At 51.8% G+C, this 23,782-nt stretch overlaps 1 protein-coding gene across 3 annotated transcripts in view; it reads right to left on the reverse strand.

Moving 5' to 3' along the window:
- The window catches only part of LOC121272990 (5'-3' exonuclease PLD3-like), a 72,079-nt gene extending 48,519 nt beyond the window's left edge, over positions 1–23,560 (reverse strand). For 2 of the 3 annotated variants that reach the window (XM_041179917.1, XM_041179916.1), the window contains exons 1-2: positions 23,269–23,560; positions 21,584–21,760 (exon numbers count right to left, since the gene is read on the reverse strand). In XM_041179917.1, coding sequence (XP_041035851.1) covers positions 21,584–21,760; positions 23,269–23,322 — 231 coding nt within the window. In that variant the 5' untranslated portion in view covers positions 23,323–23,560. The remainder of the gene's footprint in view (positions 1–21,583; positions 21,761–23,268) is intronic. The other variant, XM_041179918.1, reaches the window with a different exon arrangement.
- Positions 23,561–23,782: the final 222 nt, after the last annotated feature.

Genomic DNA, 23,782 nt, shown 5'->3' on the forward strand with positions numbered 1-23,782 from the left:
AGGGTTGTAGGAGGTTTCAGAGATAGGGAGGGTTGTAGGGGCTGGAGGAGGTTACAGAGATAGGGAGGGTTGTAGGGGCTGGAGGAGGTTACAGAGATAGGAAGGTTGTGGGTGCTGGAGGAGGTTACACAGATAGAGAGGGCTGTAGGGGCTGGAGGAGGTTACACAGATAGAGAGGGCTGTATGGGCTGGAGGAGGTTACAGAGATAGGGAGGGTTGTAGGGGCGGGAGGAGGTTACAGAGTTAGGGAGGGTTGTAGAGTCTGGAGGAAGTTACAGAGATAGGGAGGGGTGTAGGGGCTGGCGGAGGTTACAGAGATAGGGAGGGGTGTAAGGGCTGGAGGAGGTTACAGAGATAGGGAGGGTTATAGGGGCTGGAGGAGGTTACAGAGATAGGGAGGGTTATAGGGGCTGGAGGAGGTTACAGAGATAGGGAGAGTTGTAGGCAATGGAGAAGGTTACAGAGATAGGTAGGGTTATAGGGGTTGGAGGAGGTTACAGATAGGGAGGGTTATAGGGGTTAGAGGCGGTTTCAGAGATAGGGAGGGTTGTTGGGGCTGGAGGAGATTACACAGATAGGGAGGTGTAGGGGCTGGAGGAGGTTACAGAGATAGGAAGGTTGTGGGGGCTGGAGGAGGTTACACAGATAGAGAGGGCTGTAGGGGCTGGTGGAGGTTACACAGATAGAGAGGGCTGTCGGGGCTGGAGGAGGTTACAGAGATAGGGAGGATTGTAGGGGCTGGAGGAGGTTACAGAGTTAGGGAGGGTTGTAGAGTCTGGAGGAAGTTACAGAGATAGGGAGGGGTGTAGGGGCTGGAGGAGGTTACAGAGATAGGGAGGGGTGTAAGGGCTGGAGGAGGTTACAGAGATAGGGAGGGTTATAGGGGCTGGAGGAGGTTACAGAGATAGGGAGGGTTATAGGGGCTGGAGGAGGTTACCGAGATAGGGAGGGTTGTAGGCAATGGAGAAGGTTACAGAGATAGGAAGGGTTATAGGGGTTGGAGGAGGTTACAGATAGGGACGGTTATAGGGGTTAGAGGAGGTTACAGAGATAGGGAGGGTTGTAGGGGCTGGAGGAGATTACAGAGATAGGGAGGGGTGTAGGGGCTGGAGGAGGTTTCAGAGATAGGGAGGGTTGTAGGGACTGGAGGAGGTTACAGAGATAGGGAGGGTTGTAGGGGCTGGAGGAGATTACAGAGATAGGGAGGCTTGTAGGGGCTGGAGGAGGTTACAGAGATAGGAAGGTTGTGGGGGCTGGAGGAGGTTACAGAGATTGGAAGGGGTGTAGGGGCTGGAGGAGGTTTCAGACATAGGGAGGTTTGTAGGGACTGGAGGAGCTTACAGAGATAGGGAGGGTTGTAGGAGGTTTCAGAGATAGGGAGGGTTGTAGGGGCTGTAGGAGGTTACAGAGATAGGGAGGGTTGTTGGGGCTGGAGGTGGTTACAAAGATAGGGAGGGTTGAAGGGGCTGGAGGAGGTTACAGAGATAGGCAGGGGTGTAGGGGCTGGAGGAGGTTACAGGGATAGGGAGGGTTGTAGGGGCTGGAGGAGTTTACAGAGACAGGGAGAGTCCTAAGGGCTGGAGGAGGTTACAGAGATAGGGAGGGTTGTAGGGGCTAGAGGAGGTTATAGAGATAGGAAGGGTTATAGGGGCTGGAGGAGGTTACAGAGATAGGGAGGGTTATAGGGGTTGGAGGAGGTTACAGAGATAGGGAGGCTTGTAGGGGCTGGAGGAGGTTACAGAGATAGGGAGGGGTGTAGGGGCTGGAGGAGCTTTCAGAGATAGGGAGGGTTGTAGGGGCTGGAGGATGTTACAGAGATATAGAGGGTTGTAGGGGCTGGAGGAGGTTACAGAGATAGGAAGGTTGTGGGGGCTGGAGAAGGTTACAGAGAAAGGGAGGGTTGTGGGGGCTGGAGGAGGTTACAGAGATAGAGAGGGTTGTAGGGGCTGGAGGAGGTTACGGAGATAGGGAGGGTTGTAGAGGCTGGAGGAGGTTACAGAGTTAGGGAGGGTTGTAGGGTCTGGAGGAAGTTACAGAGATACGGAGGGGTGTAGGGGGAGGTTACAGAGATAGGGAGGGTTATAGGGGCTGGAGGAGATTACAGAGATAGGCAGGGTTGTAGGCACTGGAGAAGGTTACAGAGAAAGGGAAGGTTTTAGGGGTTGGTGGAGGTTACAGATAGGGAGGGTTATAGGGGTTGGAGGAGGTTACAGAGATAGGGAGTGTTGTAGGGACTGGATGAGGTTACAGAGATAGTGAGGATTGTAGGAGGTTTCAGAGATAGGGAGGGTTGTAGGGGCTGGAGGAGGTTATAGAGATAGGGAGAGTTGTAAGGGCTGGAGGAGGTTACAGAGATAGGGAGGGTTGTAGGGGCCAGAGGAGGTTACAGAGATAGGGAGGGTTGTAGGGACTGGAGGAGGTTACAGAGATAGGGAGGGTTGTAGGGGCTGGAGGAGGTTACAGAGATAGGGAGGGGTGTAGGGGCTGGAGGAGGTTACAGAGATAGGGAGGGTTGTAGGGGCTGGAGGAGGTTACAGAGAAAGGGAGCGTTGTGGGGGCGGGAGGAGGTTACAGAGATAGGGAGGGTCGTAGGGGTTGGAGGAGGTTACAGAGATAGGGAGGGGTGTAGGGGCTGGAGGAGGTTTCAGAGATAGGGAGGGTTGTAGGGGCTGCAGGAGGTTACAGAGATAGGGAGGGTTGTAGGGGGTGGAGGAGGTTACAGAGAAAGGGAGGGTTGTGGGTGCTGAAGGTGGTTACGGTGAAAGGGAGGGTTGTGGGGGCTGGAGGAGGTTATAGAGATAGGGAGGGGTGTAGGGGCTGGAGGAGGTTACAGAGATAGGGAGGTTTGTAGGGGCTGGAGGAGGTTACAGAGATAGGGAGGGTTGTAGAGTCTGGAGGAAGTTACAGAGATAGGGAGGGGAGTAGGGGCTGGAGGATGTTTCAGAGATAGGGAGGGTTATAGGGGCTGGAGGACCGTACAGAGATAGGGAGGTTTATAGGGGCTGAAGGAGGTTACAGAGATAGGGAGGGTTGTAGGCACTGGAGAAGGTTACAGAGATAGGGAGGATTATAGCGGTTGGAGGAGGTAACAGATAGGGAGGGTTATAGGGTTTGGAGGAGGTTACAGAGATAGGGAGGGTTGTAGGGGCTGGAGGAGGTTACAGAGATAGAGAGGGTTGTAGGGGCTGGAGGAGGTTACGGAGATAGGGAGGGTTGTAGGGGCTGGAGGAGGTTACAGAGTTAGGGAGGGTTGTAGGGTCTGGAGGAAGTTACAGAGATACGGAGGGGTGTAGGGGGAGGTTACAGAGATAGGGAGGGTTATAGGGGCTGGAGGAGATTACAGAGATAGGCAGGGTTGTAGGCACTGGAGAAGGTTACAGAGAAAGGGAAGGTTTTAGGGGTTGGTGGAGGTTACAGATAGGGAGGGTTATAGGGGTTGGAGGAGGTTACAGAGATAGGGAGTGTTGTAGGGACTGGATGAGGTTACAGAGATAGTGAGGATTGTAGGAGGTTTCAGAGATAGGGAGGGTTGTAGGGGCTGGAGGAGGTTATAGAGATAGGGAGAGTTGTAAGGGCTGGAGGAGGTTACAGAGATAGGGAGGGTTGTAGGGGCCAGAGGAGGTTACAGAGATAGGGAGGGTTGTAGGGACTGGAGGAGGTTACAGAGATAGGGAGGGTTGTAGGGGCTGGAGGAGGTTACAGAGATAGGGAGGGGTGTAGGGGCTGGAGGAGGTTACAGAGATAGGGAGGGTTGTAGGGGCTGGAGGAGGTTACAGAGAAAGGGAGCGTTGTGGGGGCGGGAGGAGGTTACAGAGATAGGGAGGGTCGTAGGGGTTGGAGGAGGTTACAGAGATAGGGAGGGGTGTAGGGGCTGGAGGAGGTTTCAGAGATAGGGAGGGTTGTAGGGGCTGCAGGAGGTTACAGAAATAGGGAGGGTTGTAGGGGGTGGAGGAGGTTACAGAGAAAGGGAGGGTTGTGGGTGCTGAAGGTGGTTACGGTGAAAGGGAGGGTTGTGGGGGCTGGAGGAGGTTACAGAGATAGGGAGGGGTGTAGGGGCTGGAGGAGGTTACAGAGATAGGGAGGTTTGTAGGGGCTGGAGGAGGTTACAGAGATAGGGAGGGTTGTAGAGTCTGGAGGAAGTTACAGAGATAGGGAGGGGAGTAGGTGCTGGAGGATGTTTCAGAGATAGGGAGGGTTATAGGGGCTGGAGGAGGGTACAGAGATAGGGAGGGTTATAGGGGCTGAAGGAGGTTACAGAGATAGGGGGGGTTGTAGGCACTGGAGAAGGTTACAGAGATAGGGAGGATTATAGCGGTTGGAGGAGGTAACAGATAGGGAGGGTTATAGGGTTTGGAGGAGGTTACAGAGATAGGGAGGGTTGTAGGGGCTGGAGGAGATTACAGAGAAAGGGAGGTGTGTAGGGACTGGAGGAGGCTTCAGAGATAGGGAGGGTTGTAGGGACTGGAGGAGGTTACAGGGATAGGGATGGTTGTAGGAGGTTACAGAGATAGGGAGGTTTGTAGGGGCTGGAGGAGGTTACAGAGATAGGGAGAGTTGTAAGGGCTGGAGGAGGTTACAGAGATAGGGAGGGTTGTAGGGGCTGTAGGAGGTTACAGAGATAGGGAGGGTTGTAGGGGCTGGAGGAGTTTACAGAGACAGGGAGAGTCCTAAGGGCTGGAGGAGGTTACAGAGTTAGGGAGGGTTGTAGGGGCTGGAGGAGGTTACAGAGATAGGAGAGTTGTAAGGGCTGGAGGAGGTTACAGAGATAGGGAGGGTTGTAGGGGCTAGAGGAGGTTATAGAGATAGGAAGGGTTATAGGGGCTGGAGGAGGTTACAGAGATAGGGAGGGTTATAGGGGTTGGAGGAGGTTACAGAGATAGGGAGGCTTGTAGGGGCTGGAGGAGGTTACAGAGATAGGGAGGGGTGTAGGGGCTGGAGGAGCTTTCAGAGATAGGGAGGGTTGTAGGGGCTGGAGGATGTTACAGAGATATAGAGGGTTGTAGGGGCTGGAGGAGGTTACAGAGATAGGAAGGTTGTGGGGGCTGGAGAAGGTTACAGAGAAAGGGAGGGTTGTGGGGGCTGGAGGAGGTTACAGAGATAGAGAGGGTTGTAGGGGCTGGAGGAGGTTACGGAGATAGGGAGGGTTGTAGAGGCTGGAGGAGGTTACAGAGTTAGGGAGGGTTGTAGGGTCTGGAGGAAGTTACAGAGATACGGAGGGGTGTAGGGGGAGGTTACAGAGATAGGGAGGGTTATAGGGGCTGGAGGAGATTACAGAGATAGGCAGGGTTGTAGGCACTGGAGAAGGTTACAGAGAAAGGGAAGGTTTTAGGGGTTGGTGGAGGTTACAGATAGGGAGGGTTATAGGGGTTGGAGGAGGTTACAGAGATAGGGAGTGTTGTAGGGACTGGATGAGGTTACAGAGATAGTGAGGATTGTAGGAGGTTTCAGAGATAGGGAGGGTTGTAGGGGCTGGAGGAGGTTATAGAGATAGGGAGAGTTGTAAGGGCTGGAGGAGGTTACAGAGATAGGGAGGGTTGTAGGGGCCAGAGGAGGTTACAGAGATAGGGAGGGTTGTAGGGGCTGGAGGAGGTTACAGAGATAGGGAGGGTTATAGGGGTTGGAGGAGGTTACAGAGATAGGGAGGCTTGTAGGGGCTGGAGGAGGTTACAGAGATAGGGAGGGGTGTAGGGGCTGGAGGAGGTTACAGAGAAAGGGAGCGTTGTGGGGGCGGGAGGAGGTTACAGAGATAGGGAGGGTCGTAGGGGTTGGAGGAGGTTACAGAGATAGGGAGGCTTGTAGGGGCTGGAGGAGGTTACAGAGATAGGGAGGGGTGTAGGGGCTGGAGGAGCTTTCAGAGATAGGGAGGGTTGTAGGGGCTGGAGGATGTTACAGAGATATAGAGGGTTGTAGGGGCTGGAGGAGGTTACAGAGATAGGAAGGTTGTGGGGGCTGGAGAAGGTTACAGAGAAAGGGAGGGTTGTGGGGGCTGGAGGAGGTTACAGAGATAGAGAGGGTTGTAGGGGCTGGAGGAGGTTACGGAGATAGGGAGGGTTGTAGAGGCTGGAGGAGGTTACAGAGTTAGGGAGGGTTGTAGGGTCTGGAGGAAGTTACAGAGATACGGAGGGGTGTAGGGGGAGGTTACAGAGATAGGGAGGGTTATAGGGGCTGGAGGAGATTACAGAGATAGGCAGGGTTGTAGGCACTGGAGAAGGTTACAGAGAAAGGGAACGTTTTAGGGGTTGGTGGAGGTTACAGATAGGGAGGGTTATAGGGGTTGGAGGAGGTTACAGAGATAGGGAGTGTTGTAGGGACTGGATGAGGTTACAGAGATAGTGAGGATTGTAGGAGGTTTCAGAGATAGGGAGGGTTGTATGGGCTGGAGGAGGTTATAGAGATAGGGAGAGTTGTAAGGGCTGGAGGAGGTTACAGAGATAGGGAGGGTTGTAGGGGCCAGAGGAGGTTACAGAGATAGGGAGGGTTGTAGGGACTGGAGGAGGTTACAGAGATAGGGAGGGTTGTAGGGGCTGGAGGAGGTTACAGAGATAGGGAGGGGTGTAGGGGCTGGAGGAGGTTACAGAGATAGGGAGGGTTGTAGGGGCTGGAGGAGGTTACAGAGAAAGGGAGCGTTGTGGGGGCGGGAGGAGGTTACAGAGATAGGGAGGGTCTTAGGGGTTGGAGGAGGTTACAGAGATAGGGAGGGGTGTAGGGGCTGGAGGAGGTTTCAGAGATAGGGAGGGTTGTAGGGGCTGCAGGAGGTTACAGAAATAGGGAGGGTTGTAGGGGGTGGAGGAGGTTACAGAGAAAGGGAGGGGTGTGGGTGCTGGAGGTGGTTTCGGTGAAAGGGAGGGTTGTGGGGGCTGGAGGAGGTTATAGAGATAGGGAGGGGTGTAGGGGCTGGAGGAGGTTACAGAGATAGGGAGGTTTGTAGGGGCTGGAGGAGGTTACAGAGATAGGGAGGGTTGTAGAGTCTGGAGGAAGTTACAGAGATAGGGAGGGGAGTAGGGGCTGGAGGATGTTTCAGAGATAGGGAGGGTTATAGGGGCTGGAGGAGGGTACAGAGATAGGGAGGTTTATAGGGGCTGAAGGAGGTTACAGAGATAGGGAGGGTTGTAGGCACTGGAGAAGGTTACAGAGATAGGGAGGATTATAGCGGTTGGAGGAGGTAACAGATAGGGAGGGTTATAGGGTTTGGAGGAGGTTACAGAGATAGGGAGGGTTGTAGGGGCTGGAGGAGGTTACAGAGATAGAGAGGGTTGTAGGGGCTGGAGGAGGTTACGGAGATAGGGAGGGTTGTAGGGGCTGGAGGAGGTTACAGAGTTAGGGAGGGTTGTAGGGTCTGGAGGAAGTTACAGAGATACGGAGGGGTGTAGGGGGAGGTTACAGAGATAGGGAGGGTTATAGGGGCTGGAGGAGATTACAGAGATAGGCAGGGTTGTAGGCACTGGAGAAGGTTACAGAGAAAGGGAAGGTTTTAGGGGTTGGTGGAGGTTACAGATAGGGAGGGTTATAGGGGTTGGAGGAGGTTACAGAGATAGGGAGTGTTGTAGGGACTGGATGAGGTTACAGAGATAGTGAGGATTGTAGGAGGTTTCAGAGATAGGGAGGGTTGTAGGGGCTGGAGGAGGTTATAAAGATAGGGAGAGTTGTAAGGGCTGGAGGAGGTTACAGAGATAGGGAGGGTTGTAGGGGCCAGAGGAGGTTACAGAGATAGGGAGGGTTGTAGGGACTGGAGGAGGTTACAGAGATAGGGAGGGTTGTAGGGGCTGGAGGAGGTTACAGAGATAGGGAGGGGTGTAGGGGCTGGAGGAGGTTACAGAGATAGGGAGGGTTGTAGGGGCTGGAGGAGGTTACAGAGAAAGGGAGCGTTGTGGGGGCGGGAGGAGGTTACAGAGATAGGGAGGGTCGTAGGGGTTGGAGGAGGTTACAGAGATAGGGAGGGGTGTAGGGGCTGGAGGAGGTTTCAGAGATAGGGAGGGTTGTAGGGGCTGCAGGAGGTTACAGAAATAGGGAGGGTTGTAGGGGGTGGAGGAGGTTACAGAGAAAGGGAGGGTTGTGGGTGCTGAAGGTGGTTACGGTGAAAGGGAGGGTTGTGGGGGCTGGAGGAGGTTACAGAGATAGGGAGGGTTGTAGAGTCTGGAGGAAGTTACAGAGATAGGGAGGGGAGTAGGGGCTGGAGGATGTTTCAGAGATAGGGAGGGTTATAGGGGCTGGAGGAGGGTACAGAGATAGGGAGGGTTATAGGGGCTGAAGGAGGTTACAGAGATAGGGAGGGTTGTAGGCACTGGAGAAGGTTACAGAGATAGGGAGGATTATAGCGGTTGGAGGAGGTAACAGATAGGGAGGGTTATAGGGTTTGGAGGAGGTTACAGAGATAGGGAGGGTTGTAGGGGCTGGAGGAGATTACAGAGAAAGGGAGGTGTGTAGGGACTGGAGGAGGCTTCAGAGATAGGGAGGGTTGTAGGGACTGGAGGAGGTTACAGGGATTGGGATGGTTGTAGGAGGTTACAGAGATAGGGAGGTTTGTAGGGGCTGGAGGAGGTTACAGAGATAGGGAGAGTTGTAAGGGCTGGAGGAGGTTACAGAGATAGGGAGGGTTGTAGGGGCTGTAGGAGGTTACAGAGATAGTGAGGGTTGCTGGGGCTGGAGGTGATTACAAAGCTAGGGAGGGTTGTAGGGGCTGGAGGAGGTTACATAGATAGGGAGGTGTGTAGGGTCTGGAGGAGGTTAAAGGGATAGGGAGGGTTGTAGGGGCTGGAGGAGTTTACAGAGATAGGGAGGGTTTTAGGGACTAGAGGAGGTGACAGAGATAGGAAGTGTTATAGGGGCTGGAGGGGGTTACAGAGATAGGGAGGGTTGTAGGGGCTGGAGGATTTTAGAGAGATAGGGAGGGTTGTAGGGGCTGGAGGAGGTTACAGAAATAGGGAGGGTTGTTGGGGCTGGAGCTGGTTACAGAGATAGGGAGGGTTGTAGGGGCTGGAGGAGGTTACAGAGATAGGGATGGTTGTAGGGGCTGGAGGAGGTTACACAGATAGGGAGGGTTGTAGGGGCTGGAGGAGGTTACAGAGATAGGGAGGGTTGTAGGGTCTGGAGGTGGTTACAGGGATAGGGAGGGGTGTAGGGTCTGGAGGTGGTTACAGGGATAGGGAGGGGTGTAGGGGCTGTAGGAGTTTACAGAGATAGGGGGAGTTGTGAGGGCTGGAGGAGGTTACAGAGATAGGGAGGGTTGTAGGGGCTGGAGGAGGTTACAGATATAGGGAGAGTTGTAAGGGCTGGAGGAGGTTCCAGAGATAGGGAGGGTTGTAAGGACTGGAGGAGTTTACAGAGATAGGGAGGGTTGTAGGAGGTTTCAGAGATAGGGAGGGTTGTAGGGGCTGGAGGAGGTTACAGAGATAGGAAGGGTTGTAGGGGCTGGAGGAGGTTACAGAGATAGGAAGGTTGTGGGGGCTGGAGGAGGTTACACAGATAGAGAGGGCTGTAGGGGCTGGAGGAGGTTACACAGATAGAGAGGGCTGTATGGGCTGGAGGAGGTTACAGAGATAAAGAGGGTTGTAGGGGCGGGAGGAGGTTACAGAGTTAGGGAGGGTTGTAGAGTCTGGAGGAAGTTACAGAGATAGGGAGGGGTGTAGGGGCTGGCGGAGGTTACAGAGATAGGGAGGGGTGTAAGGGCTGGAGGAGGTTACAGAGATAGGGAGGGTTATAGGGGCTGAGGAGGTTACAGAGATAGGGAGGGTTATAGGGGCTGGAGGAGGTTACAGAGATAGGGAGAGTTGTAGGCAATGGAGAAGGTTACAGAGATAGGTAGGGTTATAGGGGTTGGAGGAGGTTACAGATAGGGAGGGTTATAGGGGTTAGAGGCGGTTTCAGAGATAGGGAGGGTTGTAGGGGCTGGAGGAGATTACAGAGATAGGGAGGGTTGTAGGGGCTGGAGGAGGTTACAGAGATAGGAAGGTTGTGGGGGCTGGAGGAGGTTACACAGATAGAGAGGGCTGTAGGGGCTGGTGGAGGTTACAGAGATAGGGAGGATTGTAGGTGCTGGAGGAGGTTACAGAGTTAGGGAGGGTTGTAGAGTCTGGAGGAAGTTACAGAGATAGGGAGGGGTGTAGGGGCTGGAGGAGGTTACAGAGATAGGGAGGGGTGTAAGGGCTGGAGGAGGTTACAGAGATAGGGAGGGTTATAGGGGCTGGAGGAGGTTACAGAGATAGGGAGGGTTATAGGGGCCGGAGGAGGTTACCGAGATAGGGAGGGTTGTAGGCAATGGAGAAGGTTACAGAGATAGGGAGGGTTATAGGGGTTGGAGGAGGTTACAGATAGAGACGGTTATAGGGGTTAGAGGAGGTTACAGAGATAGGGAGGGTTGTAGGGGCTGGAGGAGATTACAGAGATAGGGAGGTGTGTAGGGGCTGGAGGAGGTTTCAGAGATTGGGAGGGTTGTAGGGACTGGAGGAGGTTACAGAGATAGGGAGGGTTGTAGGGGCTGGAGGAGATTACAGAGATAGGGAGGCTTGTAGGGGCTGGAGGAGGTTACAGAGATAGGAAGTTTGTGGGGCTGGAGGAGGTTACAGAGATAGGGAGGGTTGTAGGGGTTGGAGGAGATTACAGAGATAGGGAGGGGTGTAGGGGCTGGAGGAGGTTTCAGAGATAGGGAGGTTTGTAGGGACTGGAGGAGGTTACAGAGTTAGGGAGGGTTGTAGGAGGTTTCAGAGATAGGGAGGGTTGTAGGGGCTGTAGGAGGTTACAGAGTTAGGGAGGGTTGTTGGGGCTGGAGGTGATTACAAAGATAGGGAGGGTTGAAGGGGCTGGAGGAGGTTACAGAGATAGGGTGGGGTGTAGGGTCTGGAGGAGGTTACAGGGATAGGGAGGGTTTTAGGGGCTGGAGGTGTTTACAGAGACAGGGAGAGTCCTAAGGGCTGGAGGAGGTTACAGAGATAGGGAGGGTTGTAGGGGCTAGAGGAGGTTACAGAGATAGGGAGGGTTATAGGGGCCGGAGGAGGTTACCGAGATAGGGAGGGTTGTAGGCAATGGAGAAGGTTACAGAGATAGGGAGGGTTATAGGGGTTGGAGGAGGTTACAGATAGAGACGGTTATAGGGGTTAGAGGAGGTTACAGAGATAGGGAGGGTTGTAGGGGCTGGAGGAGATTACAGAGATAGGGAGGTGTGTAGGGGCTGGAGGAGGTTTCAGAGATTGGGAGGGTTGTAGGGACTGGAGGAGGTTACAGAGATAGGGAGGGTTGTAGGGGCTGGAGGAGATTACAGAGATAGGGAGGCTTGTAGGGGCTGGAGGAGGTTACAGAGATAGGAAGTTTGTGGGGCTGGAGGAGGTTACAGAGATAGGGAGGGTTGTAGGGGTTGGAGGAGATTACAGAGATAGGGAGGGGTGTAGGGGCTGGAGGAGGTTTCAGAGATAGGGAGGTTTGTAGGGACTGGAGGAGGTTACAGAGTTAGGGAGGGTTGTAGGAGGTTTCAGAGATAGGGAGGGTTGTAGGGGCTGTAGGAGGTTACAGAGTTAGGGAGGGTTGTTGGGGCTGGAGGTGATTACAAAGATAGGGAGGGTTGAAGGGGCTGGAGGAGGTTACAGAGATAGGGTGGGGTGTAGGGTCTGGAGGAGGTTACAGGGATAGGGAGGGTTTTAGGGGCTGGAGGTGTTTACAGAGACAGGGAGAGTCCTAAGGGCTGGAGGAGGTTACAGAGATAGGGAGGGTTGTAGGGGCTAGAGGAGGTTACAGAGATAGGGAGGGTTGTAGGGACTGGAGTAGGTTATAAGATAGGAAGGGTTATAGGGGCTGGAGGAGGTTACAGAGATAGGGAGGGTTATAGGGGTTGGAGGAGGTTACAGAGATAGGGAGGCTTGTAGGGGCTGGAGGAGGTTACAGAGATAGGGAGGGGTGTAGGGGCTGGAGGAGCTTTCAGAGATAGGGAGGGTTGTAGGGGCTGGAGGAGGTTACAGAGATAGGGAGTGTTGTAGGGGCTGGAGGAGGTTACAGAGATAGGAAGGTTGTGGGGGCTGGAGGAGGTTACAGAGAAAGGGAGGGTTGTGGGGGCTGGAGGAGGTTACAGAGATAGTGAGGGTTGTAGGGGCTGGAGGAGGTTACGGAGATAGGGAGGGTTGTAGGGGCTGGAGGAGGTTACAGAGTTAGGGAGGGTTGTAGGGTCTGGAGGAAGTTACAGAGATAGGGAGGGGTGTAGGGGGTTACAGAGATAGGGAGGGTTATAGGGGCTGGAGGTGATTACAGAGATAGGCAGGGTTGTAGGCACTGGAGAAGGTTACAGAGATAGGGAAGGTTATAGGGGTTGGTGGAGGTTACAGATAGGGAGGGTTATAGGGGTTGGAGGAGGTTTCAGAGATAGGGAGGGTTGTAGGGGCTGGAGGAGGTTATAGAGATAGGGAGAGTTGTAAGGGCTGGAGGAGGTTACAGAGATAGGGAGGGTTGTAGGGGCCAGAGGAGGTTACAGAGATAGGGAGGGTTGTAGGGACTGGAGGAGGTTACAGAGATAGGGAGGGTTGTAGGGGCTGGAGGAGGTTACAGAGATAGGGAGGGGTGTAGGGGCTGGAGGAGGTTACAGAGATAGGGAGGGTTGTAGGGGCTGGAGGATTTACAGAGAAAGGGAGCGTTGTGGGGGCGGGAGGAGGTTACACAGATAGAGAGAGTTGTGGGGGCGGGAGGAGGTTACACAGTTAGAGAGGGTTGAAGGGGCTGGAGGAGGTTACAGAGATAGGGAGGGTTGTAGGGGCTGGAGGAGGTTACAGAGATAGGGAGGGGTGTAGGGGCTGGAGGAGGTTTCAGAGATAGGGAGGGTTGTAGGGGCTGGAGGAGGTTACAGAAATAGGGAGGGTTGTAGGGGCTGGAGGAGGTTACAGAGAAAGGGAGGGTTGTGGGGGCTGGAGGAGGTTATAGAGATAGGGAGGGGTGTAGGGGCTGGAGGAGGTTACAGAGATAGGGAGGTTTGTAGGGGCTGGAGGAGGTTACAGAGATAGGGAGGGTTGTAGAGTCTGGAGGAAGTTACAGAGATAGGGAGGGGAGTAGGGGATGGAGGATGTTACAGATATAGGGAGGTTTGTAGGGGCTGGAGGAGGTTACAGAGATAGGGAGGGTTGTAGAGTCTGGAGGAAGTTACAGCGATAGGGAGGGGAGTAGGGGCTGGAGGATGTTACAGAGATAGGGAGGGGTGTAAGGGCTGGAGGAGGTTACAGAGATAGGGAGGGTTATAGGGGCTGGAGGAGGTTACAGAGATAGGGAGGGTCATAGGGGCTGAAGGAGGTTACCGAGATAGGGAGGGTTGTAGGCACTGGAGAAGGTTACAGAGATAGGGAGGGTTATAGCGGTTGGAGGAGGTTACAGATAGGGAGGGTTATAGGGGTTGGAGGAGGTTACAGAGATAGGGGGGGTTGTAGGGGCTGGAGGAGATTACAGAGAAAGGGAGGTGTGTAGGGACTGGAGGAGGCTTCAGAGATAGCGAGGGTTGTAGGGACTGGAGGAGGTTACAGAGATAGGGAGGGTTGTAGGAGGTTACAGAGATAGGGAGGTTTGTAGGGGCTGGAGGAGGTTACAGAGATAGGGAGAGTTGTAAGGGCTGGAGGAGGTTACAGAGATAGGGAGGGTTGTAGGGGCTGTAGGAGGTTACAGAGATAGGGAGGGTTGTAGGGGCTGGAGGAGGTTACAGAGATAGGGTGAGTTGTAAGGGCTGGAGGAGGTTCCAGAGATAGGGAGGGTTGTAGGGTCTGGAGGAGGTTACAGCGATAGGGAGGGTTGTAGGCACTGGAGAAGGTTACAGAGATAGGCAGGGTTTTAGGGGCTGGAGGAGGTTACAAAGATAGGGAGGGTTGTAGGGACTGGAGGAGGTTACAAAGATAGGGAGGCTTGTAGGGGCTGGAGGAGGTTGCAAAGATAGGGAGGGTTAGTGCTAATGTCACCGGAGGAATAATGCAAAAATCCAGGCTAAAGCTCTGGGAACATAGGTTCAAATCCCACCATGGCAGCTGCTGGAATTTACATTTAATTAATAAATCTGGAATATAAGCTTGCCATGGTGACCATGAAACTATCAGCAATTACTGTAAAAACCCATCTGGTTCACTAATGTCCCTTTTAGGGAAGGAAATCTGCCATCCTTACCCGGTCTGGACCTACATGTGTCTCCAGACCCACAGCGATGTGGTTGACCCTTAATTGCCCCTCTGAAATGGCCCAAGCGAGACACTCAGTTTAAGGGGAAATTAGGGGTGGGCAACAAGTGCTGGCCTCGCCAGCGACACTCATATCCCAGGAAAGAAGTAAGAAGATTTCCAAGTTTCTCATTCACCATCCGGGGAGTTTGTGTGTAGCCATTTTCCGAACCCACATGCAGCATTTTCCACATGCCTGCATTTTATCTGGCATGGTTCAGCCTACTCAGGTAGGCCTTGGGTGGGCCACTGAGCCTACTCAGGTAGGCCTCAGGCAGGCCACTGAGCCTACTCAGGTAGGCCTCGAGTACGCCACTGAGCCTACTCAGGTAGGCCTTGGGTAGGCCACTGAGCCTACTCAGGTAGGCCTCAGGCAGGCCACTGTGCCTACTCAGGTAGGCCTCAGGCAGGCCACTGAGCCTACTCAGGTAGGCCTCAGGCAGGCCACTGAGCCTACTCAGGTAGGCCTCAGGCAGGCCACTGAGCCTACTCAGGTAGGCCTCGGGCAGCCACTGAGCCTACTCAGGTAGGCCTCAGGCAAGCCACTGAACTTACTCAGGTAGGCCTCAGGCAGGCCACTGAACTTACTCAGGTAGGCCTCAGGTAGGCCACTGAGCCTACTCAGGTAGTCCACTCAGCCTGCTCACAGTGAACGGATGATTGCCTGAAACCTTAATCCAGCTTCTCTCCATCCAAGCTGGCTCTGCATTTTTGCCATGGGTTGTTTTTCACCCCACTCGCCTCACAGTGGTTGTAGTGTAAAGGACCAACAGACAAACATCACTGTTTAGGGAAACAAACCTTCAGAGAAAAACTTCCATGCATGGGCTTAATTGGGAACATTTCCGTTGGTACAAAGGAGTGGTGAAAGGCACGGACGTAACGCATCTGCACCTCCATTCTGTGCTTCTCAACAAAGTGGGGAAACAGCTTCCCTCTCCCCCCATCCCACCGATTGTTTACCTCAAATGGCTCCTCCTACCCTTGCAAGCTGAGCTCAAGATGAGAAATTCTCCCATCTTATCACCAGCAAGAGACAATACATCCTCTACAATTTCAAGGTCTATCACACTTCTCTCTTTATTTTAAAAAAAAGAATCTGCATTTTGATAGCGCCTTTCACAACCTCAGGCCATCCCAAAGCCACTTAACAGCCAATGGAGTACCTCTAAAGTCTAGTCACTGCTGTAATGTAGGGGATGCACTGTGTGCACAGCAAGCTCCCATAAACAGTGCCAGTGTGATGCTAGGTATGTAGGCCATATGTCCCAAAGACTGACAGATCGTATCAAAGAGCATGTTCCAGCCGCTGTTCACAATGGGCAGGGTACAGACCATATTCTAACTAACCTGCCCATGCTTGCAAAACTCAAAACAGAGTGTCCAACTTTAGATGTGATTCTGCGATTAGTCAGCATTTGCTAAATAATCCTCAGTGTGCTAAGAATTACGATGACAACCAACTTAAGATTGTCAGTTGGGTTCGCAGTTTGGCACATTTGCGTGTAATGGAAGCTACATATATTAATGCATGGAGGCCCTGTTCTTTGCAGACAGAAAGAACATGTACACACGTTGCACCTGTTTCAGCTAAACTAAATAAGTGACAGCCATTCACTGGTTCATTCCTCAGGGCAATGCCTATAACAATCAGGTCAAACTGCCTGGTTTAAAATTGAAACAATGCATGGCAGTTAACTGTCAATCACCATCACTGGCACATCCTCCATGGCAACATAACTTGCCAACCAATCAGCACTCTCTTCACATACAGTATAAATTGTTGTTTTGCCCTTAATTTGGTATTCTTGCTAAGTGTCCTGATGAGTGCAAAATGGAAAGCTTCGACATTGCTCTTTTTTTTTAGCAATAAACAATGATTTGATATAAATGATCTGTCCTTGTGATGTTAGTTAGAAAGAAAAAAAAGACCAGAAAGGCGTTTTGTAAATTAATGACAAAAGCAAAATGTTGCGGATGCTGGAAATCTGAAATAAAAAGGCAGGAAACCTCAGCAGGTCTGGCAGCATCTGTGGGGGGAGAGAGAGTGAGAGAGAGAGAGAGAGAGCAAGAGAAAGAGAGAGAGATAGAGAGGGAGAGAGAGAGAGAGCAAGAGAAAGAGAGAGAGATAGAGAGGGAGAGAGAGAGAGAGCAAGAGAAAGAGAGAGAGATAGAGAGAGAGAGAGCGAGAGATAGAGAGAGAGAAAGAGCGAGAGAGTGAGAAAGAGAGAGAGAGAGTGAGAGAGAGAGAGCAAGAGAGAGAGAGAGAAAGTGAGAGAGAGAGTGAGGGAGAGAGAGAGAGAGCGAGAGATAGAGAGAGAGCAAGAGAGAGAGAGAGAGAAAGTGAGAGAGAGTGAGGGAGAGAGAGAGCGAGAGATAGAGAGAGCAAGAGAGAGGGAGAGCGAGAAAGAGAGAGAGAGCAAGAGAGAGAGAGCGAGAGAGAGAGCGAGAGAGAGAGCAAGAGAGAGAGAGAGAGAGCAAGACAGGGTTAATGTTTCAGGTCGATGACCATTCATCGGAACTGGAAAAAGTTTGAGATGTGACAAGAGATGATGGTGCAAGGCAGAAGGAGCTGGCAATGGGACGAGTAAAGGAGCAAAAGAGAGGTGTAGAAGAGGTGTGAGTGGCGACAGCAGAATCGTCACCAACACCAGCTCTCTGGAAAAAAAATGGGACCAGAGGTTGTGGCCTGAAATGGCTGATCTCGAATGTTGAGTCTGGAAAGCTGTAAAATCTCTAACCGGAAGATGAAGATGTTCCGGTGAGCTTTGCTGGAACAGCACAGCAGACTGAGGACAGCGAGGTCAGAGTGGGAGTGGGGCCGGAGAATTGAAATAAAGCTCAGGGTAATGCTGGCGGAGTGAGCAGGGGGTAAAGCAGTCACCCAGTCTGCCTTTGGTCTCCCCAGCGTAGAGGAGGCTGCGTTGTGAGCAGCGAATGCAGTGGACTAAATGGGAAGGAGTGCGATAGGGAAGTGTTTGGGGGTCTTGGACGGTGAGTGGGGGTGGAGGTAAAGGGGCAGGTGATCCCCCCCCAACACCCCGTGTCTGCATGGGAAGGTGCTGTGGGAACGAGGTGGGGGTGGCTGAGGAGTGGACCTGAGTGTACCGGAGGGAACGGACCCTTCGGAATGCTGGTAGGTGCGGGGGTGGGGGGGGGGGGGGTGTGGGGGTCGGGGGCTGTGGGTGGGGGGAGATGTGTTTGGTGGGGGTGACATCTTGCCGGAAATGGTAGAAATGCGGAAAAATGATCCGTTGAATCTGGAGGAGGGTGGGGTCCAAGGTGAGGACAAGGGGAACCCCCATCGCGGTTCCGGGAGGGAGGGGAAGGGGGTGAGAGCAGGAGTGCGGGAAATGGGTCGAATATAGTCGGGGGGTCCTGTCAACCACAGCGGGGGTTGGGTATCCTCAGTTGAGGAAAAAGGAAGACATGTTGGAAGACCCGGGTGGGACGTAACAGCATCAGAACAGATGTGACAGCGGCGGAGGAAGAGGGAAGATGGAATGGAGTCTTCAACGGGAAGCAGAATGTGAGGAGGTGTCATCGCTGCGGGAGTCAGTGGTTTATACTGAATATTAGCTGATAACCTAACCCCACAGAAATTGGGAGGCAGGGGGGTCAAGGAAGGGAAGGGGAGTGTCATGGCCAGGACTAGATGAGACTGGGAGAACCGGATATTGGAATCAAAGTTGACGAAACTCTCCGATGTGGAACGAGAACAGGGCGTGGCACTGATACAGTCATCGGTATACTGGATAAAGACAGGGATGGGGGTGGGAGGAGGGGGGGGGTGGGTGGGAGTGGTGGCGGTGGGTGGGTCCAGAGCAGGATCGGAACAAGGGAAGTTCCCACCATACCCCACAAAAAAAGGCAGGCATGGCTGGGGCGTGTACACGTTCCTGTAAGTGAGCGGAGTTACTTCAAAGTTGTTCGGAGTGAGAGGAAGTTCAGCCAGGCAGAGTGGGGGGGAGGGGTTTGGTGATGGAACGAGGGACTGAAATCTGAAATTATTCCCCCGTTGCCTCCCCTCACGCCTCCCCCACACCTCTTCTGCAGTTGAGGGGCATTGACCTGGAAAAAATATTTCTGTTGCCAATTTCCACAAATGCATTGTTTTCTTCATAAATATTTCACTCCTCCCGAGAGACAGGAGCAGCTCCTGTTAATTGTCTGATGAATTATTGTATTTATTCGTTCATGGGATGTGGGCGTCGCTGGCTGGGCCCAGCATTTAATGCCCATCCCTAATTGCCCCCTTGAGAAGGTGGGGGTGAGCCGCCTTCTTGAGCCGCTGCAGCCCCTGTGGTGTAGGTACACCCACAGTGCTGTTAGCGGGGGGAGTTCCAGGATTTTGACCCAGCGACAGTGAAGGAACGGCCGATATATTTCCAAGTCAGGATGGTGAGTCGCTCGGAGGAGAACTTGCAGGTGGTGGTGTTCCCCATGTGTCTTGCTGCCCTTGTCCTTCTAGATGGTAGAGGTCGTGGGTTTGGAAGCTGCTGTCGAAGGAGCCTTGGTGAGTTGCTGCAGTGCATCTTGTAGATGGTACACACACTGCTGCTACTGTGTGTTGGTGGTGGAGGGAGTGAATGTTTGTGGATGTGGTGCCAATCAAGCGGGGCTGCTTTGTCCTGGATGGTGTCGAGCTTCTTGAGTGTTGTGGAAGCTGCACTCATCCAGGCAAGTGGGGAGTATTCCATCACACTCCTGACTTGTGCCTTGTAGATGGTGGACAGGCTTTGGAGAGTCAGGAGGTGAGTTACTCTCCGCAGGATTCCCAACCTCTGACCTGCTCTTGTAGCCACAGTATTTATATGGCTGGTCCAGTTCAATTTCTGGGCACTGGTAACCCCCAGTATGTTGATAGTGGGGGATTCAGTGATGGTAATGCCATTGAACATCAAGGGGTGATGGTTAGATTCTCTCTTGTTGGAGATGGTCATTACCTGACACTTGTGTGGCGTGAATGTTACTTGCCACTTGTCAGCCCAAGCCTGGATATTATCCAAGTCTTGCTGCATTTGGACATGGGCTGCTTCAGTATCAGAGGAGTTGCGAATGGTGCTGAACATTGTGCAATCATCAGCGAACATCCCCACTTCTGACCTTATGATGGAAGGAAGGTCATTGATGAAGCAGCTGAAGATGGTTGGGCCGAGGACACTACCCTGAGGAACTCTTGCAGTGATGTCCTGGAGCTGAGATAACCGACCTCCAAAAACCACAATCATCTTCCTTTGTGCTAAGTATAACTCCAAACAGCGGAGAGTTTTCCCCCTGATTCCCATTGACTCCAGTTTTGCTGGGGCTCCTTGATGCCACACTCGGTCAAATGCTGCCTTGATGTCAAGGGCAGTGACTCTCACCTCACCTCAGGAGTTCAGCTCTTTTGTCCATGTTTGAACCAAGGCTGAAATGAGGTCAGGAGCTGAGTGGCCCTGGCGGAACCCAAACTAGGCGTCAGTGAGCAGGTTATTGCTAAGCAAGTGCCACTTGATAGCACTGTTGATGATCCCTTCCATTACTTTACTGATGATGGAGAGTAGACTGATGGGGCGGTAATTGGCCGGGTTGGATTTGTCCTGCTTTTTGAGTACAGGACATACCTGGGCAATTTTCCACATAGCTGGGTAAATGCCAGTGTTGTAGCTGTACTGGAACAACTTGGCTAGGGGCACAGCAAGTTCTGGAGCACAAGTCTTCAGTACTTTGGCTGGAATATTGTCAAGGCCCATAGCTTTTGCAGTATCCAGTGCCTTCAGCTGTTTCTTGATATCACATGGAGTGAAGTGAATTGGCTGGAGACTTACATCTGTGATGCTGGGGACCTCTGGAGGAGGCTGAGATGGGTCTTCCACTCGGCACTTCTGGCTGAAGATTGTTGTAACTGATGTGCTGGGCTCCCCCATCATTGAGGATGGGGATATTTGTGGAGCCTCCTCCTCCAGCGAGTTGTTTGATTGTCCACCACCATGCATGACTGGATGTGGCAGGACTGCAGAGCTTAGGTCTGATCTATTGGTTGTGGGATCACTTAGCTCTGTCTGTCACTTGCTGCTTATTCTGTTTGGCAGGCAAGTAGTCCTGTGTTACCCCTGCACTCTTCACTGAACCAGGGTTGATCCCCTGGCTTGATGGTAATGGTAGAGTGGGGGATATGCCCGGCTATGAGGTTACAGGTTGTGTTTGAGTACAATTCTGCTGCTGGCCTACAGCGCCTTATGGTTGCCCAGTCTTGAGTTGCTAGATCTGTTCAAAATCTACCCAACTTAGCATGGTGGTAGTGCCACACAACATGATTGGAGAGTATCTTCAATGTGAAGACAGGACTTCGTCTCCACAAAAACTGTATGGTGGTCTCTCCTACCGATACCATCATGGACAGATGTATCTGTGACAGGCAGATTGGTGAGGATGAGGTCAAGTATGTTTTTCCCTCTTGTTGGTTCCCTCAGCACCTGCTGCAGACCCAGTCTAGCAGCTATGTCCTTTAGGACTCGGCCAGCTCAATCTGCAGTGGTGCTACTCAGCCACTCTTGGTGATGGACATTGAAGTCCCCACCCAGAGTATAGTCTGTGCCCTTGCCACCCTCAGTGCTTCCTCCAAGTGATGTTCAACATGGAGAAGCACTGATTCCTCAGCTGAGGGAGGGCGGTATGTGGTAATCAGCAGGAGGTTTCCTTGTCCATGTTTGACCTGATGCCATGAGACTTCATGGAGTCAATGTTGAGGATTCCCAGGGCAACTCCCTCCCGACTGTATACCACTGTGTCACCACCTCTGCTGGGCCTGTCCTGCTGGTGGGACAGGATATACCCAGGGATAGTGATGGTGGTTCAGGGACATTATCTGTAAGATATGATTCCGTGAGGATGACTATGTCAAGCTGTTGCTTGACTAGTCTGTGAGACAGCTCTCCCAATTCTGGCTCTAGCCCCACATGTTAGTGAGGAGGAGTTTGCAGCGTCGATGGGGCTGAGTTTGCCGTTGTCGTTTCCGATGCCTAGGTCAATGCCGGGAGGTCGGTCTGGTTTCATTTCTTTTAGGCTTTTTAGCTTTTTAGTGGTTTGATACAGCTCAGTGGCCTTGCTAGGCCATTTCAGAGGGCGGTTAAGAGTCAACCACATTGCTGTGGGTCTGGAGTCACATGTAGGCCCAGACCGGGTAAGATTTTCTTCCCGAAAGGACATCAGTGAATCAGGGGCCATGGCCGCTGCTCCTGATTGGTCGGCCTCAGTATCGGTGACCGTGTCGCTGGGTCTCTTACAATACTAGTTCGGCTGACAATATCACCACACCACTGCCTCCCCTAGATGTATGTTTTTCCCCCTGCAAGACGCCATTTTGTAAAGGGTTAAATGGACCGAGGTGGGCTGCAAATGCAATTAACTCTCCCCCTTTCTCATCCTCCTGCACTCACCTCCTCCTCCTCCTCCTCCTCCTCCTCTTCCTTTACCCCGCCTCTCCTGCTGCTCTTCAGAGCCCTGGAGCTCCCTCGGATGGGGTTCCTGGGAGTCAGGAGTAGCAACCCCTTGGACTGGGGCTCTGGTTTCACGTCCTCTTCATGGTCCGTGTCCTCCTGTTCTGGATTCAGAACCTGTGGCCCCCCGCCAAAGCAGAAAATTAAGAGCAATTTTAAGAAATAAATCCACGACATATGCAAACATTTGCTGAGGCTCTGCATTTTTAAATGCAACATTTTAATACAAGTTCGATTCTGTCATAGTCTTTTTTTTGCAAAAGGGGTAAAAATTTAAATTCACTTTTTGCGCACAAGGGGTAAACATTCTAATTCGCTTTTCCTGCAAAAGACGTAAAAATTTTAACTCACTTTTTTCCCAAAAGGGGTAAAATTTTAAATTCACTTTTTTTTGCAAAAGAGGTAAAAATTTAAATTCACTTTTTTTTGCAAAAGGGATAAAATTTTAAATTCACTTTTTTTTGCAAAAGGGGTAAAATTTTAAATTCACTTTTTTTGGCAAAAGGGGTAAAATTTTAAATTACATTTTTTTGCAAAAGGGGTAAAATTTTAAATTCACTTTTTTTGCAAAAGGGGTAAAATTTTAAATTCATTTTTTTGGCAAAAGGGGTAAAATTTTAAATTTTTTTTGGCAAAAGGGGTAAAATTTTAAATTCACTTTTTTTGCAAAAGGGGTAAAATTTTAAAAAATTTTTTGCCTAAAGGGGTAAAATTTTAAATTCACCTTTTTTTGCAAAAGGGGTAAAATTTTAAATTCACTTTTTTTGGCAAAAGGGGTAAAACCTTTGGTTCACTTTTCTTTGCAGAAGGGGTTAATCCAATTAATTCGCCTTTTTAATTCTTTTTAAAATATATATATATATATTTTTCGTCTTGGCGCCAAAAGTGATTAGAAAGTTATTTGTGAAATTCTGTGCCACTTCCGGGATCCCTGGGTGGAAGGAGTTTAACATATTTTACCCCTTAGCTGATGTAATGTTCGACAGCAGCGATGTTAATTCCCACAGTTGTGTGTGTGTGTGTGTGTGCAGTGGGCATTTCCCAGTGGTGTAGAGTTTGCTGTGCAACTAATGTTACAAAGCACTTTTGGAAAATGTATTCTAAAAGGTAATGGAAACTGAACACAGTCAAAATGTTGCACTGAAAATTCCGAGTGCCGCTGCTGAATTGGGACAGCCAAAGGGTGTTGAGTGAGGAGGCACTTTATAGATCGGGCAAGCAATTAAAATGAATAGCTGGCTTGTGGGAACAGGTTTGTCCTGCACATTTCAATCCTCCAGGAGCTGATTTTGAAAGCACACGAAGGTGGTATTGGATGGAAGGGCGAGGGGAGGGAGGGAGGGAGGGGGCAGTGGATATTGTTCCACTCGCTCGCTGTGAATGAGGGTCCAGGCAGAAGTGGCGGGGGTGGGGGCGGCTGCAGGTGGAGTGTATAGGGAACTGGGTGACAGCCACCAGCTAAGTACGAGCACAACTCTTGCCCTACCTCGTTTGGCCAGGAGGAAAAGGAGGCACAGCCAGGAATAGCGCACACGCTCTCGCTTATCGCGTTCTGCATCCGTTCCAATTCCAGCCCAAGATAAAAGCCAAACTCTGCGGCGGTACAGAGCAAAGAACCCCCATACCTGATCCTTGATACGTTTCGACCTCCTGCGAGGCTCCAGGCTCTTCTTCGGCATCGCTTAAGGCAAAAGCTCCCAGTCTTGGTCAAAACTACAGCAAAGAAAGGAGTGCAACTTAATTTTTAAACGTTGCAACTGTTTAAAAAACAGTATATCAACTTTTAGGACAAGCAGATTGTTACTCTGGAAATTCCGCAGCTAATTGTTTCTTATATATATATATATATATATATAAATTGCAAGCAAGGGAGGAGAAGCTCCTTGGAATAAGAAACTTTCTTGCCCCCAGTAAAATGTCAACCAACTGTACTGCCCAAGTTTCGAATTCAAACAGTTGTCAGTTAAAGCGGGGTTATTTTCCTGGCCTGTTCTGTTCGGCTGAGAGTACATTAGCCTGCCCTCCAGTGGAGATGTGGAAGCTGCACAAACCAGTCCCACCCTCAAGCTTCACATCTGCCGAGTTGTCCCAAGGTTTATCCAGATCACCCCACCACCCCCCCCCCCCTGTCCCCTTGCA

Source organism: Carcharodon carcharias, chromosome 37 (genome assembly GCF_017639515.1).
Source record: "Carcharodon carcharias isolate sCarCar2 chromosome 37, sCarCar2.pri, whole genome shotgun sequence".
In the NCBI taxonomy this organism is placed as follows: Eukaryota; Metazoa; Chordata; class Chondrichthyes; order Lamniformes; family Lamnidae; genus Carcharodon; species Carcharodon carcharias.